This window comes from Sturnira hondurensis, unplaced genomic scaffold (assembly GCF_014824575.4).
Source record: "Sturnira hondurensis isolate 20B ecotype Veracruz unplaced genomic scaffold, ASM1482457v3 Scaffold0018525, whole genome shotgun sequence".
Classification (NCBI taxonomy): Eukaryota; Metazoa; Chordata; class Mammalia; order Chiroptera; family Phyllostomidae; genus Sturnira; species Sturnira hondurensis.
The window spans coordinates 3,548,445-3,565,246 of NW_028091156.1; the positions used below are offsets into that span (position 1 = coordinate 3,548,445).

Sequence of the window (16,802 nt, forward strand, 5' to 3'; positions counted from 1 at the left end):
ATAGACCGTACTTTTTTGGTCTTTTCCTATAAGTGGGTCACCTGGTGAAACTATGAAACTATAAGACTCTACATAAATTGCAAAAGTACCTTCTTTCCTGCATTAGTATCCCTCTGACACGAGCTTATGAGCCGTGTGTGAGAGCGGTCCTTGCGCAGGATCCTTAACACTTCCTGATGATGTCAGAACGATATTTTACCTTTGCCAACTTGATGGGCTACCAACGGTGTCTCATTGTTTTGATATGCATTTCTCTGCTATCTCTAGGCTGAATTTTTATTTCTTCATGTATCTATCGACCTTTTGTGTCCGTTGCCCATTTTTACGGGGTGTTAGTGTTTGCCTTAATCACTTGTAGGGTCTCTTACAGGCAAATTATCATGATCATCTCTGTCTGCATAGACGAGGTACAGGGAACACCTCGTAAAGTTTTATGCATTTACTTACTACAGCCACATCAGAAATGTTTTCCTTGCTGTTAGGACTCCAACTTTCGGTCAATCGGACACTTGTTTAATGAACAGAACTGACCACGTCTTGGCACTTATTCACACTCAATGATCGAGATGAGGAGAAGTCACAGGACTTTATACGCAACATTTTCAGCTTGCTCTCTGCCAGCCCCTTTGCAGAGAATTCACAGCGCACCGTGATGCAGGGGGCGCCGGGGCGGGACGGCGCTGCAGCAGCCGGGGCCGAGAGGAGGGCACTCATGCCACACTCTGGTTTGTAACAACTGGACCTTGTCGGGAGAACAAACGTCTACATTGTGAACCCCGTGAGAGGAGGGGTCTTGCCTGCTACTGCTCTGGCGTCCCTCCAGGTCTGCGGCAGAGGGCTGAGTGTGGGGAGCGAATTTAGCACCCGAGAGTTAGCACTGTCTTCTTCAGTGCGAATTATGAACGCAAGATGACTTTTGTTCCAACGCTGATCCTCGGTCAGTGTCAAGGTCTGTTACTCTTTGTCCTTACCTTTAAACTCTTCTGAAGAATAGCGACTGGAAAGGAGGCATCCGACTCTGAGCCTAACCACAGCCTGAACTCAGGGTCCACCGTCACATCTGGACTGCTAAGCCTGTGAAATAAAAAGAGTTTAGGTTCGGGTGTGAAAAATTGAAACCGCACCAACATGTTCTAAGAATCACAGCATTTCAATGTTTTAAGGGACCTTAGAAATCATTTTAAGGATCAGAGACCTTATTGGACTATCCTAAGAACTTTCATGTTGCACAAGACTCATTAATTCTCATTTTAAAAAACTAGTTTTGGGCCCTTACCGGTGTGGCTCAGTTGGGTGGGGGGCGTCCTGCAAAGTAAAAGGTCACCGGTTCGATTCCTAGTCGGGGCGCCTGCCGGGGTTGCAGGTTTGTTCCCCGGTTGACTCAGGGCGAGAGGAAGCTGGTCAGTGTTTCTCTCCCTCCCTTTTTCTCTCCCTTGCCCTCTCTTTAAAAATAAATAAATAAAATCTTTAAAAAACCCGTTTTGTGCTTCCCTAAGCACAAACGTGATATGCTCATCAAAAACCAGGGGTGAGATGGGGAGACAGTTTAAGAAGAAAATGAAGAGAGCCTGTGGTCCTGCCTGGGGCGACCGAGCATCAGACTAAGTGACGCAGTAATGGGTCATAATCCACCGAGTGCAGCAGGAGCCCCTGAGTCCACACCGACTCGAACAAACTGATAGATAAACCGGGGAGAAGAAAATCCTTTCCTCATAGTAGAATCACTCAGTTAATTTAGAAGGAACTGCAGAGTTTGGAAGTCACCATCGGCAAATCATACAGTAATAATTCAGTCAAATTGCCGTGGATGCTAAAACTAGTGGGTGAACCTTGTCACTTACGATTCTACAATCCTGCAAAGCGTTGGCATAAAGGACGCCGCGAGGTGGCAGTTCTGGAGGAAGACCCAGTGTTTTGGCCTGCTCAGAGCCTTTGCCACGAGGTCTTCTGCTTTCGCTGCCCGGCCGTGGCCCAGGGACAAGGTGGTCACGTGCTGGGTGGTCCCCTTTAGCTCCTTTGCAAGCTGCAGGAGGGTGTCGGTGAGGTCGACCCCTGCAGAGCAATGGGGAGAGGTCCACACAGCTGTGAGCTCGTTCGGTTCCCTCCTCACAAATACAGTTCAGCACTTTTGAGTGGTGGCGGGGGTAGCGGTCACCTAGCTTTTCCAACCGATGGGGACGGTAACACCTACCTGCGGCGGCCACTCCATTGGGTTAACCTCTTCAATTCCCCTGTCCCTTCCTCCTCTGTAGCTGCACCCCAGTGTTCCCGGGTGGGCTGTGTACCGGCTAAGATGCTTTATTTTTAGCCACTCCTGCTGCTAGCTACGGCCATCTAAGTTTTGTGAGTAGGTGTTGGCAGCCAAGTTTGCTAACATTTGTGTGATTGTTCTTCTCTTCCATCCCGTTCATTAGAACATGGATTCCCGAGAGCGAGAGCTCTGGCTGCCACCTAGGGCTCTGTCCTTGAGAAATGGACCCAGGTGTCAGGAACACACCGGGCACAGAGCCTGCGGCTCCACAGCCCAAGAGCAAACACACAGCCCCTGGGCTGCACCCGGCCCTCCGCCTGGTTTTATCCAGCCCGGCACCTGGTTTCTACCCGGCGGCAGTGCCAAGCTCCCTGCTCCTGGTTGAGGAGCAGTTACAGGTACACAGTCCTAAAGTCACATCCGACACTTTGAAGGCCACCTCGGGGCTGATGTGGCCCCCGGGGAAAATGAGTTTGGCATCCCAGCCTTGGGAGGGTTCCAGCTGAGAAACCTCCAGGTGCAGGCATGTTGGACGAGATTTTTGCCCCAAATTCTCATACAGTTTCTTGTATAAGAATTGAAGTTTGAAAGTGGTGAATTCTAAACACATGTTTGACTTGGAGATGATGAGGAACAATAGATGAATGAAGAAACTATTTTGCTTTGGGTCTGTAGGTCAAAGACAAGAAAGAAAAGGAAAAGCATTGGCAGTTTCGTGGAATATAAGGGCTGGCCCAATATCAGCAGGACCAGTTTCTGAGAGTTTATTTTATAACACATGTATTTTTCATGAGTCAATGTTAATTAAAACAGTTAATAAGTGCAAGGGAAATCGTAACTTTCTAACAAATAATAAGTGCTTGGGAATATTTTCTGCCCAGAGAGAGTGCTGATAAATTCTCCCATACATGTGAATCTGGGAAGCCTTATTTCTCATTGTTCTTTTACATTTTTAGAAAGGTCTGTTCTTAATATACTTTAAAAAAATTTAATCTGTCCCTTTCCCAAATGCTCACATGAGAATGGGAGCGTGTTTTAAACACAGAATGACCCTGCGTGTTCTGACAAGATGCGCCCTTGTCTTACCCGGCAGCGGGCGGCTTACCATGCGCGTGAATGAGCACCAGGGGGGTCCTGGCACAGGATTCCCTGTACGACTCTTTCAAATTTAGTCCACTTCTGCAAATATCTTCACTTCCGAGTCTCTCAGTTACAAACGTCCTCACTGCACTCTGTAAGTGTTCCGGTCTAAGGATTTTTATCTGAAAGAAAAACCGGGAAGAAAGAGGGACGGGATAAGGTGTGGGCACCGTCCCTGGGAGGCCCTGAGATCTCACGGGTGACCGCGCTCCTCAGTCACCCCCCTGCTGCCGGCTCCCACGTCGCTCCACCCACCAAGGCAGCATTTATAAAAGTTCCCACTGTTCTGGTTTTTAATCTGAGGACTTGTTTTCTGAGAGGTGGGAGAGAAAGATGGGGGGAGTCGAAGAAATGGGATTTCGGTTGAGTTCAATTTGACTGGCTCTTTTCTGAGCAGCTCCAAATAGCCCTGGAAATTGTCACTGTGACCACATGCCCCTTCCTTGTCACCTTCCTCTCTCTTTGCTGTCCAATCGGCTGAGCAATGGAGACAGAGGCCTTGCCCGATGGAGCTCTGTGATATTGGTCTTCTCTGGATTGAACCTTCTTTCTAGTATCTTCTAACTTAATCTCTTGTGTGGCAATCTCGATTTCTGACTCGCACAGGTCAGACCCAGTTTCCAATATTCTAACTCAGTTTCTCTCTGTGTCCACTCAGTACTTTCCCAGCCCATGCCTTCTGACTGGGGGTTTGGAAGGTAGGATCGCTACGCTCATAAACCCAAATGCCTGGAGCTTGCTGGGAGAAGGTAAGGCAGCATGGGCTTTACAGTCCCGTAATGTTGTTGCAGCCACGAATTTTCACGCCACGGCCATCTCAATAATCCACTCCAGCACAGCTAAGCAGCAGAGTGGAATGTGTGCTTTTGGGAGGCAGGCAGGGCCCCCGAGGGACGGGGAGGAAGAGCTGGCCAGGGCACACAGAGTTTGTCCCTCAGACTGCCCATCTTGGAAGCCCTTCCTCCTCTCCAGGGAGGGGTGACAAAGGGGACAGAGGGCTGCTGGGAACGTCACTCTCCCTGGATTCCCTCCACGAAAGGACACATTCAGGTGGAGAGTAGGTGCTTCCCTCTGAATGGCAGCTGGGGCTCCTACGGTTTCAGATTTGACAGGGCTGGTTGCCGACAAAGTGCTCAGAACACTCCGAACGCCACGACCGGCTCACAGCACATCTCACCAAAATAAGTCTTTGAAATGGAGTGAGTCTCTCCCAGGGAAAATCCACAGGTCTACACAATTCCTCATTTTCATTCAAACGTTCAGCTAGACACGATTCAGAGAAAGAAGCTGAGATTAACAATCAAATACTTTGGATCACTAGAAGACACCACAAATGAAAGTTTTTGTTTATAAAGTCGTGAAGCGATGTTTTGACAACATGCCAGGCTTCTTGTAAAGCGAGCTTTATTTCTATAGAAGGTGCAGTGTCACTACCTGTCCTTAAACTCACAGAGGACGTAGGCGTTAATGTGACTTAGTTTCAATTTGGCCCTGGGGACGAGACTGTGGAGTTGGCCTAACAAGATGATGGGCAGCTGAAGAACACAGACGAGCAGTGCCGGGCCTAGCGAACACTTTAGAACCTGTTCCTGGGTGGGGCTGTTCTTCTCATGAATACAGGGTGGGGCAAAAGGAGGTACAGGTGTGAGTGTGCGGAACAGAGTTTACTCTTGTGTCGTTATTGATTAATTCCTGCATTATTTTCCACATGAACAACTGTAAACATACTTTTGCCCCACCCTGTATAAACTAGGAACTTTAGAGGTCAGAGATTTATGTTCATACTCTACTTATGGGAAATGAGCATCAAATGAAAATGCAGCAAAACTGTCAAGGTTTTGAAAAACGTCATATTATACACAAAAATTTTTTAACCCAGATCCCTCTCGGCACGTCGGCAGACTCCTGTGGGTCATGCTCCCGTGGGCCAGGAAGTCTGGCGCTCGGCGCTGACCGGCACGGCTACGGCTGTCATTTGCGCCTCCCTCCCACTTCCGTTTCCCCAATGTGTCTAAATGCAACTTTTTTGATTGTAACTAAAATAGGTTTGTCCATCTTTAGAACAGTCCATGAGACATTAAAATTATTTAAAAATTGATAAATTGAGGGTTATTTGAACAATAAAAAGAGCTTCACTTTACAAAACAGGTCGGTAAAAAGTTTCTTTAAATAAAAGATATTAGTCCATCTCATAGTATAATACATGATGAATCCAAAATTGAGTAGGAAAAATGCAACAAAATGAAACAGTAACGGTGCAGAGAGAAAACTCTAAGAGAGGAAGAGAATGTCTTAATGAAAACTGGGAAGCAAGAAGCGCTAGAAGAGAAAAAAATAGACATAACTGACTAGACAAACGTTTAAACATTTGTGTGGTATAGATACTATAAAGGAATCCAATAGATGATAACAAATTTTGGAAAATACTCGAATAAAAAGGTTCGTATTTTTTAACAAGACAAAAAGTTAATCATCTTTTAGACTGATAGGATTTTTACAAATGGACAAAAAAGATAAATAATCCAGTAGAAACCTGAGCTACATACATGAATAGGCAACTCCAACATCTGAAAAGGTGTTTTTTTAGCTAATAGGGACATTTGGATCAGAGCACTTTAAACTTTTCAGATTGGCAACAGTTAAAAAATTCAAAACTCCTGTTGGAAAATGGGAGTTTTGCTGGTGGGAGTATAAATTATTGTGGACTTAAAAAAAGCCACGTGGCAGAAACTATTGCCATAGAAAAAGTATACAAAAGCCAAGGAAATACGTGTCACGCTGTCGACGTCATCGCAGAAGCGTAACTGGAAACACAGTTGGAGGCTGTGGCAGAAATTTGGCAGCAACACGGAGAAGACACAACCAATTAGGTGGTGTCCTGAACCCGGGCGCTGTGGGTGGAGGTGGCCGGGGAAGCGAGGAGCAGAGTTCAAAATGGGAGGGGGGAAAAAAAGGAAAAGATACACTAAAAACAGCAAATCATTTACAGTAAGTTCTATTTCCTATGTGATTTTAAAACACGTACCTGCTTTATAAAAATAGAAAACACCCCAGTCCTATAAACCACACATCTTTGTATACGCAGGCCTGTCCGGATTCAGGAGCAAAGCCTAGCGGTCTGAGGAAACAGTAGTGGGGGTGGGGGAGGTGGGGGGGCTTCCCCGCTGACGTCTCGACTTCACTGGAGTCTCTGTCAGCAGCGTCCACGCTCACACCAACCAGCTCACACGACCATCGCGAGGATCAGAGAACGCAAGACGCGCCAGCGGCATGGTAATGTTCTGCCTCAATTTTTCATGACATAGGATACTGAACTCCACTTACAACTGGATCATCTTACAGACACAGACATAATCGACTTGGATGGAAACACCGAGTGCTTGCTTACTCTCCTCCCATGATTTCCTACCTTCCTCCGGCGAAAAGCTTTCCGAAGGGAAAGGCCTGCTCATCAGAACATAGACAGCCTCGCTGTTTCTGAAAGCGTCCCACTGCGGCGGGTTGGACAGCAGGGACTCGCACAGCAGGGCGAAGGGCTCCAGCTGGCCGCTGGCGTGCTGGCACTGCTTCCACCTGGGGCCCGAGAGCCACCGGAGGTGCTGGTCCCTGAGCCTCTCGTACCAGCCTGGTGGAGAAGGGGGGGCAAGTCCGCTGGAGAGCCGGCCCTCGCCCCCACTCCCGCGTTGCAAAGCAGGTGCTCAGTAAACATCTGCTGTTGGGGAAAAGTGATTCTGTGTGACAGTTAATTACACAAAGGGCAATTTTTGTATTGTGGTAAACAGAGAAAATCTACCATGGTAACCATGTTAAGAGTACGGTTCAGAAGTGTTAGGTATATTCATGTTGTGGTGAAACGTATTTGGAACTTTTTCTGCAACGCTGAGGCTCCGTACACATTAAAGAACCCCTTTCCCCTCCCCCCAACCCCTGGTAATCACCATTCTACCTTTTGTTTTTTATCAATTTGACTTCTCTCGACACCTCGTGTAAGTATTTGCCTTGTCACTGGCCTATTTCACTTAGCATAATGTCCTCAAGTTTCATCCATGTTGCAGCATATCACAGGATTTCCTTCCTTAAGGCTGAATACTACTCCACAGTATGTATCCACTACATTTGGTTCACCCACTTGTCCATCAGCGGGCGTTCTGGGACAACACAAAGCCTAACATCTGCATCACAGAGACACCGGAGGGAGAAGGGAGAGTGAGCAAGGGATCGAGAAGTATTTGAAAAATAACGACAGAAAACTTCTCTAATCTGGTGAAGGAACAAGACCTACAAGTCCAGGAAGCTCCGAGAGTCCAAAACAAGATGGACACAAAGAGGCCCGCTCCAAGACACACCCTAATTAACATGGCAAAGGTTAATGACCGGAGAATCTTAAGAGCGCAGGAGAGGGACAGCTAATTACCTACAAGGGAGGTCCCGTGTGTCTGTCGTCTACAAGAGATCCACCTCAGACCGAAAGGCACACACAGGCTAAAAGTCAGGGGATGGAGAGAGAGATTTCATGCAAATGGAAAGAGAAAAAAAACCTGGGGTAGCAACCTTTATATCTGAAAAAACAGTCTTTGAAACAAAGGCTATATTAAGAGACACAGAAGGACACTACATAATGATAAAGGGAGCAATCCAACCAGAGGACATAACCCTTGTAAACATCTGTGCACCCAGCACAGGAGCACCTGAATACGAGAAGCAAACCCCGATGGACATACAGGGGAGACTGGCAGTAATGCAGTCACAGTCGGGGGTTTTAACAGCCCACTGACACCCGTGGGCAGGTCTTCCAGACAGAAAACCTACGAGGAGGCAGCAGTCTAAGTGACACACGACGCCAGAGGGATCTCACTGTCACCTCCAGAGCAGTCCACTCCGAAGCAGTGGAATACGCATTCCTTCCACTGCACGCGGGCCTTTTAGACGGAACAGAACAGAGAACCCAGAAACAAACCCAGGCCTCTACAGTCAGGCCATGTTCGACAAAGGAGGCAGAACATGCGATGGGCGAAGAGAGCCTGGTCGGCAGACAGTGGTGGGAATGTCCAACAGGTGTGTGCTGAAAAACCGAAACTACACCGCACACGAGAATAAACCCAGAATGGATTAAAGACTTCGGTGTTAGGCTCGCACCAACCATAAAAGCCCTGGGAGAAAACGTGGGCAGTAGAATCTCGGACACCTTTCGTAGCAGTTACCTGGGAAGACGGGAAGTAGGTGCTGAAGTCCCCATGGTCACCAGGTCCGTCGCTGCTGTGTCTGCCCACAATCCCGTCAGTGTTCTCTGCGTCCCATGACTAGGAGCTCTGAGGTGTGGTGCGTAAAAGCTAATAATTTTTATATCTTCTCAATGAATGGGCCCTTTTGTGATCGGATAACGTCCTTCTTTGTTTCTTGTAACAGCTTTTGAGTTAAAACCCACTTGTTTCTCAGGTCAGTATATCCGCCTTGACTCTCCTTCAGCGGCCCTTTGCTCAGGAGCTTTCCCCACCCTTTCGCCGCCAGCCTGGGAGCACCTCTGAATCCAAAGTCAGCCTCTCGTCCAGAGCACAGAGCTGTGTTCTGGTTTTTGTCCATCAAGCCGACCTACGTCCGTGGATCAGGGAGTTGACCCACTCGCATTAATCATGGGTGGGGAAGGGTTTGTTACTGCCCCGGCGGCGGCAGCCCTTCTGGCTCTCGGGCCCGGNCCCTTTCGCCGCCAGCCTGGGAGCACCTCTGAATCCAAAGTCAGCCTCTCGTCCAGAGCACAGAGCTGTGTTCTGGTTTTTGTCCATCAAGCCGACCTACGTCCGTGGATCAGGGAGTTGACCCACTCGCATTAATCATGGGTGGGGAAGGGTTTGTTACTGCCGCGGCGGCGGCAGCCCCTCCGGCTCTCGGGCCCGGGGGCTCTCACCGACTCACACCTCTAGCTCTCCGGGGGGCTCCAGCTTATGGGTGACAGATCGAGGACTGCTCAGCCCCCATAATCACGTAGATTAGGATGATAAGGATTATAATCCTATTATAATCCTTATAATCCTATAAGCAGCTGCCGTGTACTCACTCATTCATTCACAAATTACTGAACAACCATTATATGCCCGACAGTGCACTTGAACTCAGGCTGCTTTTGGTCTAATCAATACAAAAGCACTGCCCTGGAGCACCATAGAAATCTTTCAGCATCTTTCAGGGAAATGTGTTTTTACTAAACCCAGAGGAACTGCTTTTGCTTACTGTCCAGTCTGGGCTGAGGCATCACGCCCTTCGCGTTCAGCAGCACGCCCGAGTACAAGAAGATGCTCCACTCTCTCTCCGAGAGGGCTCCGAAGTCGTCCCCGGGCCGGCTCTCGGTAGCGTTGTTCCGCATGATCGCAGTGCAGAGCAGGAAGGCGAAGCAAAGCTTGTGTTTATTGAACAGAGACCACGTGACCACCTGTGTGTGGGGGGGAAAGAACTGTTAGGTTAACCCAGCTGGATTGAATAAGTTTGCAAAACTCCCATCAAAGAATGTCTCACCTTCAGAATAGTTCTTGTCAACACATCCACAGAGTTTTTAAGATGCCTCTGTAAGGGACTTCTCCCCTGTTTTAACTTAGGTTCTTTGGAAGCATTCATGTTTTCCTGAGATCTTTTCAGATACATCTTCTCCCTCTTCAAACCGTGGTCTTCCTGTCCCTTGCTCTGGGAGATGACGGTGGAGATGAAGACCTGCCGAAACCAGTCGAGGGAGAACTGGTACATGTGGCTGAGGTGCGGGAGGCCGGCCACCACGAAGTACAGCAGGGCGCCCCGCGTCGCCATCGGGAGGTAGGTCTTGCGTGTGGCTTGAATTTCACTTTCTGCTTTCTTGGTTGCGTTGATGCGCCTCGAAATTTCATTCGACGTAACTTTGGATTGCCTTAGGAGGTCTATGATCTCCTCGTTATCTAGCACACACCCTGAAAGCAAACACAGACGGATTGCAGGAAAAAGCGTGGCGACGTTAAATGGCAGTCTCCGCATTCTGTCCTCTTTGCGTACGAGTGTTTGCTAGTGGCTCGCCGTTGGTTTCGCTCCGGGGATGAGCTCTGGAGTCAGGGCCGGCAAACTTGTCTTCACCAGGGGCCACGTCAGCCCCGCGGTTGCCTTCAAAGGGCCGAACGTAACTGTAGGACTGTGTAAATGTAACCACTCCGAGGCAACCGCCAGGCTGATGTGGCCCCCGGTGGAAATGAGTTTGACGCCCTGGGTTAAGTGAAGAAAGTCACAGTTCTGGTTTCATGCGTGAGCAACAGTACACATGCCTCTCCCGACTCCCTCGTCTCTTATTTCTATCACTCTGGTGTTTGCGGGGCCTGTTTTTGTCGCAGGCACATCATAAGTAGTAATTCCATCACGAGGAATACATTTCCACGGCGACCCACCGTACACACAGAAAATGAAAATGAAATGCCCCCGGAAAGAACAAGTGTGCCATTATTTCAGGCGATGCACCCCACTATTTTCTAGAGGATTCTGTTTTTTAAACAAACGAAACTGATAATGACCAAAGAATGGATTTCTCATCCCACGAATAGGGTGCCCTGATTTCTGGGAAGGGGAGAGAGGCTGAAGGTTGACTCACTCGCCAGTGGCCAGTGATTTAGTCGATCTCGCCTCCACGAAGCCCCCCCAAGGACAGCTCCTGAGTCAGTGAACACGGACTTGGGACGGGAGGTGCACCGGCGGGATTGGGGAGCTCCGCAATCCCCCAGCTGCACCCCATCTCCCTCGACATTGCCCTACGAATCCCTCGCGTTTGGCTGTTCCTGCATTACCTTCTTCATAACAAACTGGAATCCAGTGAGAACGAGTTTTCTAAGTCATCAAACCTAAGGAGGGGGTTTCGACTTCTGGCCAATCTGTTTGAAGTCCAGGTGACAACCTGGGCTTGCAGTTCACATCTGAAGTGGGGGCAGGGAGCCGTCTTGCAGAGTAGAACGCTTACTCTGTGGACTCAGACAACGGCTCAGCTGGAAAGTGTCAGAGCCGGGCCGAAGGGAAGGACACCAGCTGGTAAGCGCGTTCTTGTTGGCTGGGGAGGGACGCCCTCCACCACGCTGAAACCAGGCATTCAGAGCCCTTTAGGGGCAGATAGATTTATAACGCTTTTTATCTAATTGGTGAGTTGTTCAGAAATTATACTGTTTCCATTTAAAGACTGTGGTTTCTTAGACATTTTTTTGTGTTGGAGAGGAATGCAATTTCTATATTGCTGCTTTAATAAACATCAAATTTTAATGGGATACGTATGAGTGGCTGGATTGTGTCCTTCTATACTTTATTTATGAATCCTGGGGAAAACTTAATATTTTGGTCTCTATAGTTTAACTCGATACATGGAAGAGATGTCAGGTACCTGAAGGACAGGCACAGGGCGAGGAGGAAATGAACCAGTTTCCACAAGATTTTTCTTACAACTTACACTGATTTTATGGTGAGGAGGGACCCACGACACGAAGCAGAGGTGGGCACTGAGAAACATCAAAATTCACAATGTTTTAATTTTGGACACAGGGCGATTCACCTACGTTAATCAGTTATTTGGTGAACACTGAGATTTGGTAGTTGTGTTGCCAATGCGGCAAAACGTCCCTGAACTTGTTTTGCGTCCTGCACGAAGGCATGTGCCAAGGTCTCCCGACAGCACCAGGCGGCGTGACTCACCTTGTGTGCTCTGCAGCAAGTTCAGTGCTTTCTCCTCCAGTTCTTCAAGAGTCTTGGCGTCCAGGGAAATGCTCTCCAACAACTGGAAACGCTGGTTTTCCAAGTGGGGAACTTCGTGAGTCACCACGGTGGATAAGAGCTGGTCCTGCAGACCTTGGAACGTGACCGTGAAGTTGATCATGGTAACACAGTTATACACGGATGGGGGAAAACTCGGGTTGTCTATTTCTGTGGAGATGTACAACCTGAAACGTGGGGAAGGCACCCCTTAGTCAAAGGATATACAGAGGGGACAAGTTGGACATTTATTTGATAATGGAGCAACATTTCTCCTAGAAGGAAATAAGGTCAATGTTTCGGGTTATTCGGCCTGATAGACTGGGAGGTCTTCTACGTGAAGACCTTGCTATTTCTGGCCTTACAAACACGGCTGCACAGATGGCCACACGGCGTCTGGTCTGAGCCCACAGACAGAGGAAAGACGAAGGTTAAATGTTACCAGTTCTGACCTGCCACCAGATCAGGGTAAAAACTACGGTTTGCACCCAAGTCGGAAGCCAGTGGAGGGATTCGAGGAGAGGAGAGGCATGATGGGTTTTGAGCAGGACCCCTCTGGCTGCCGTGGTGAGAGCAGCCTGTGCGGAGGGGGGCGTAGGCAAGAAGGCAGCTGGGGGATGGGGTGCAGCTGGGGGACGGGGTGAAAGGCGAGAGACGCAGAGGCTTGGAGCAGGGCGGCACCAGCGGTCAGGGCGGTCCAACGCTGCACCTTTTTCCTTTTTCCGTCATCGCTGCAACCCAACCCAGCAGAGATGGCCCTCTTTCCTCTTTACACAGGGTGGAGTGGAGACTCAGGGAGGCTGGATGCGCTGCCCATGACACAAGGCCAGAAAGTGACCGAGTGGGGACCTGCCTATCTGCCCTCCTCAACAGGGGCCCCCACTCCCTCGACCCCCCAATTCACACATGGGGCCCTGGCTGTCACCCCAGGAAGGGGTGGCCTCCTCTGCATCTCTGGAGCTGTGGCTTCACCCATCACCTAGTCCTCAGTGAGAAAGAAAGAACAGGCTCACGCCGTGTCCCCCGACGCGTGTCCCGCATGACGCTCTTTCCTGGCGAGGCCTCGTGAAATAAAGGCGTTTTAAGTCCTTGCAGGAAAGAATCTTGTTTAACTTTGTTTGTCTCAGAGCTTTCTACCAAAGAACAGGACCCCCTTTTCCAAGTGACACCTATTAAATCCCTGGAAACGTTGTTTTGCGGAAGATACTTCCAAAGGAGGCCGGAGGAGAGGATTCTAAGGAGCGAGAATCTGGCTGCCCTGCTCAAGGGGGAGGGCCCCACGGCGTCGGGTTTAAGAGTCAGGACCATGAGGGAAGCGATCAGTCTGCCTGAGCCCCTGAGAAAAAGGTAAGCACACCAGGCGAGGGGCCATGTAAACCCCCTTCTGGTTCTCCTTGCTGGTTACCTGCTTGCCCAGCCGTCGTTCTTCGGATTATGAACTGGAGGAGGGAACACGTGACCTACAACTCAAATGTCTTACCCCTTGGGAATGATACTTCTGTGGGGATTCACCTGGACGCTACAACTGGGTTTGTGAAGCTGGCTGGCAGCAGGATTCCTGAGGGCCCTCTACTGCCTGGAACAGGACACAGTGGTTTTACGTGCCCAGGCAGAAGTCTCTATCCTTTTCTTCTACATATAACATTTGGTTTTTTTTTTTTTTCTTTTTAACAGAAGCAGAAGCTTTTCCTGTCCAAATGAAATGCTGGGCAAACAGATCAAATCAAGCCCCTGTGGCTCCTGCAGGGCCAGGCTCCCGCTGGCTGCCCTTCCCACGAAGTTTCCGAAAACTCTCTGCGGAACCCACGGGTCCCCCCAGGCACTGTTTGAAAAATACCGGTTTGCAGTGACTCATAAACAAAAGTCCTTTCTCTGTTCTGCAGAGTAATGGATAAGACGTAAAAACTGAAAACATGGAAATAAAAGGAACATCCAAAACACAACCTTCCTTCTTCTTCCACGAGACCCTTATCAAGGCTGAAATGCAGAACCTTCAATATTATTGTCTCAAAGAAAAAAAACAACAACAAACCAAGCATTTATCTCAATTTGACGGTGACATTACCTAAAATTGGAATTATATTCAATCTCGGAGTCCTCAACCCGTATGAAATGTTTTCCTCTTCTCTGATAGATAGCCTTCTTCAAAATTGCCTTTAAGCTGGGAGCTAGTGTTTCAGGGAGATTCTGAAAAACCGAACAGACATGAATAAAAAATTCACCTTACGAAAAATAAACCAGTTGAAAAGCCACAGCTTTCAAAGAACGTAAATCCTGTTTCCACATGGACAACCGTGCGAGGCAGGTCTGAGAAATGACTGTTGCCAACTCACTAACTGTGCCTGTTTCCCCAGAAAAAGGTGCCTGTCCCCTACTCACACCTCCTAGTCTCTGTGCCCGCGGCGCCCGCAGCGGAGGTGTGCCCTGGGCGGGGCTGGGGAACGCGGCCGTTTGGTGCAGGTACCTGCAAGAGGACGCTGCCTCCCGACTTCATGGCCTGCTCGATTTTCCGGATGGAGCTGCCGTCCTCGGCCGAGAGCTCCTGCAGCCTGGGGCCTCCCATCTGCCGGATCCAGGTGTACGCCTGCTTGTGCGGGTCGATGAGCAGTGGCCACTGCAGGCCGTTCTTGATCAGGATGGCGTTCTCCGTCAAGTACTGGCCGAGAGGCAGCCCCTGATGGTGCCACTGGTGGACCTGGAACGAGAGCACGAGCACGTTCGTTGTTTTGTAAACGTGACACCTTCGATGCCCGCAGGCTGTGCCCGCCCACCAGGCAGTCGTGCAGTAGCCCAGACGGACTTGGGGCGCCACGGTGCCTGTGTTCCAGTCACCCTCGTCTGACTTAATACTGGTCCCCAGGCGTCAGAGTGGTGATGCTGGCGATTCAGAGAAGCCCTGCGGCGCCTCCTGTCAGCGAAAAGGTGTAATCACACAGGAAAAAAAGCCCCAGTATAGAGAGGGCCCGGTACCACCTGAGGTTTCAGGCACTCACTGGGGGTCTTGGACCGTATCCCCTGCCAAGAAGGATCTCTAGATGAATTTGGAAAAAACAGCCAGCTTTAGAATACTCAGTGGTCCAACACATGAACACCATATAACTCTTCATTTGTTTAGGATTCTCAAAGTTTATCTCAAAAATATTTTATGGATTTATTTCTGTAAGTTTTAATCAACTTTCTGATAACTCACTTTGATGCTAAATGAATGTTACCTAAAACCATTGTGGACCCTGTTTTGTTGCTGGTGTCGAGAAACGCGATTGGTTTTTGCATATTGACTTCAATCCAGAAACTTTGCTAAGCTTTCATGAATGCTCATATCTACATGTTTCTCTGTGATTTTCTAGGCATATATCTATCACCTTCAAAAATTTCTATTTTTTCTTTCTTTCTTCTTTCCCAATCCGATCTCTTCTCTCTCTTTTCCTTGCCTTCTGGCACTGTCTGGGCCCCTGGTCCAGGTTAAACACGGGTGGAGGATGGGGTTGGCCCTGTGCTGTTTCCGATCGTGAAGGAAGACCTTCCACCAGAGCTTGCTTCTACTCTGGTTTCATTGTGGTTAGTTTAGGATTTTTCCCTAACATCCAGGAATATCGGGGTTTTCAAAGAAAGTTTTATTTATTGACTTCTAGCTAATTGCATTTTGATCAGAACATATAATCAAGTCCCTTGGCATTGCACGGTCAGTCTGGGCAGAGAGTGCGTGCCCTGCAGTGTCCCGTGGACGCCTGTTATCCATCCGCTAATCGTGTTGCTTTGAATCTTCTCCATTTTCACTGATTTCTGTGTTCTTCTTCTATGAGTTCCAGAAAGAAGGGTGTTAAAGTCTTTCACTATGAATGCAGATTTGTCCATTGTTATCTGTAGTTCTTTCAAGGTTGGCTTTGTATGATTCGAGGTCATGTTTTTAGGTACAAACACATTTAGAATTATTAGCAGAGTCTTGGAGAACTAAAGCAGTTCTTACTGTACTGTAACATAAAGTCATACAAGTTCAGTAATCACTTTTGCCTTAAATTCTCTTCTGGCTTTTTTCTAAGATTATCTATGGTAAATTTCCTCCCATTTTCTATGGTCAATCTCAGTTTCAGACGTGTGCTTTCTAAATAACATGTGATTTCTGCTCTGCATTTTGGTTTACATTTTTACATAGTCTTATGGTCTCAGTCTTTTAACCAGACCGTTTAGTCCACTGACATCTAATGTAACTATTGATTTATTTGGTTTTAAATTTGTTATTAGCATTATGGAAACAAGAAGCCAGTATTTGATGCTGAGACTTTGTAGGCTGTGTGGTCAGTTGAAGTTGAGTTATCAGCAGGGGAAACAATCTAAAATTACTCTCTAGGGATAACAAAAAAAGTATATTTCTTTTTCTCTTAACATCGGCATACAATTCATAGAGGCAATAACTATTTATTGACAAATTAATACATGTGAGGTCTACCTTTTGGCCATTTCTAAGAATACTACCTGTGATTTAGTAAGTTTACCAGTTTATTAATGACAGGAGTTTCAGGGAGAGAAACTGGCTGTATTTATTAGATGGGGTAGTAGGGTTGCAATGAGAAAAGGATACCTTGTGACTTTTGCCCAGAGGATGAGAAACAGGAAATGTAACTAATTGAAGCATTAGAACTATAATGTTAAACAAATTTAAGGCCTGGAACAGACTTTA

At 48.1% G+C, this 16,802-nt stretch overlaps 1 protein-coding gene across 1 annotated transcript in view; it reads right to left on the bottom strand.

Annotated features, from left to right (window-relative positions):
• DNAH14 (dynein axonemal heavy chain 14) overlaps positions 1 to 16,802 on the bottom strand; it is a 171,867-nt gene that overhangs the window by 16,617 nt on the left and 138,448 nt on the right. Inside the window, exons 65-74 of the mRNA XM_037069365.1 lie at positions 14,589 to 14,819; positions 14,190 to 14,311; positions 12,068 to 12,312; positions 9,899 to 10,320; positions 9,617 to 9,815; positions 6,780 to 7,016; positions 4,569 to 4,654; positions 3,357 to 3,513; positions 1,842 to 2,052; positions 972 to 1,074 (exon numbers count right to left, since the gene is read on the bottom strand). Of these exons, the coding sequence (XP_036925260.1) occupies positions 972 to 1,074; positions 1,842 to 2,052; positions 3,357 to 3,513; positions 4,569 to 4,654; positions 6,780 to 7,016; positions 9,617 to 9,815; positions 9,899 to 10,320; positions 12,068 to 12,312; positions 14,190 to 14,311; positions 14,589 to 14,819 (2,013 nt within the window). The remainder of the gene's footprint in view (positions 1 to 971; positions 1,075 to 1,841; positions 2,053 to 3,356; positions 3,514 to 4,568; positions 4,655 to 6,779; positions 7,017 to 9,616; positions 9,816 to 9,898; positions 10,321 to 12,067; positions 12,313 to 14,189; positions 14,312 to 14,588; positions 14,820 to 16,802) is intronic.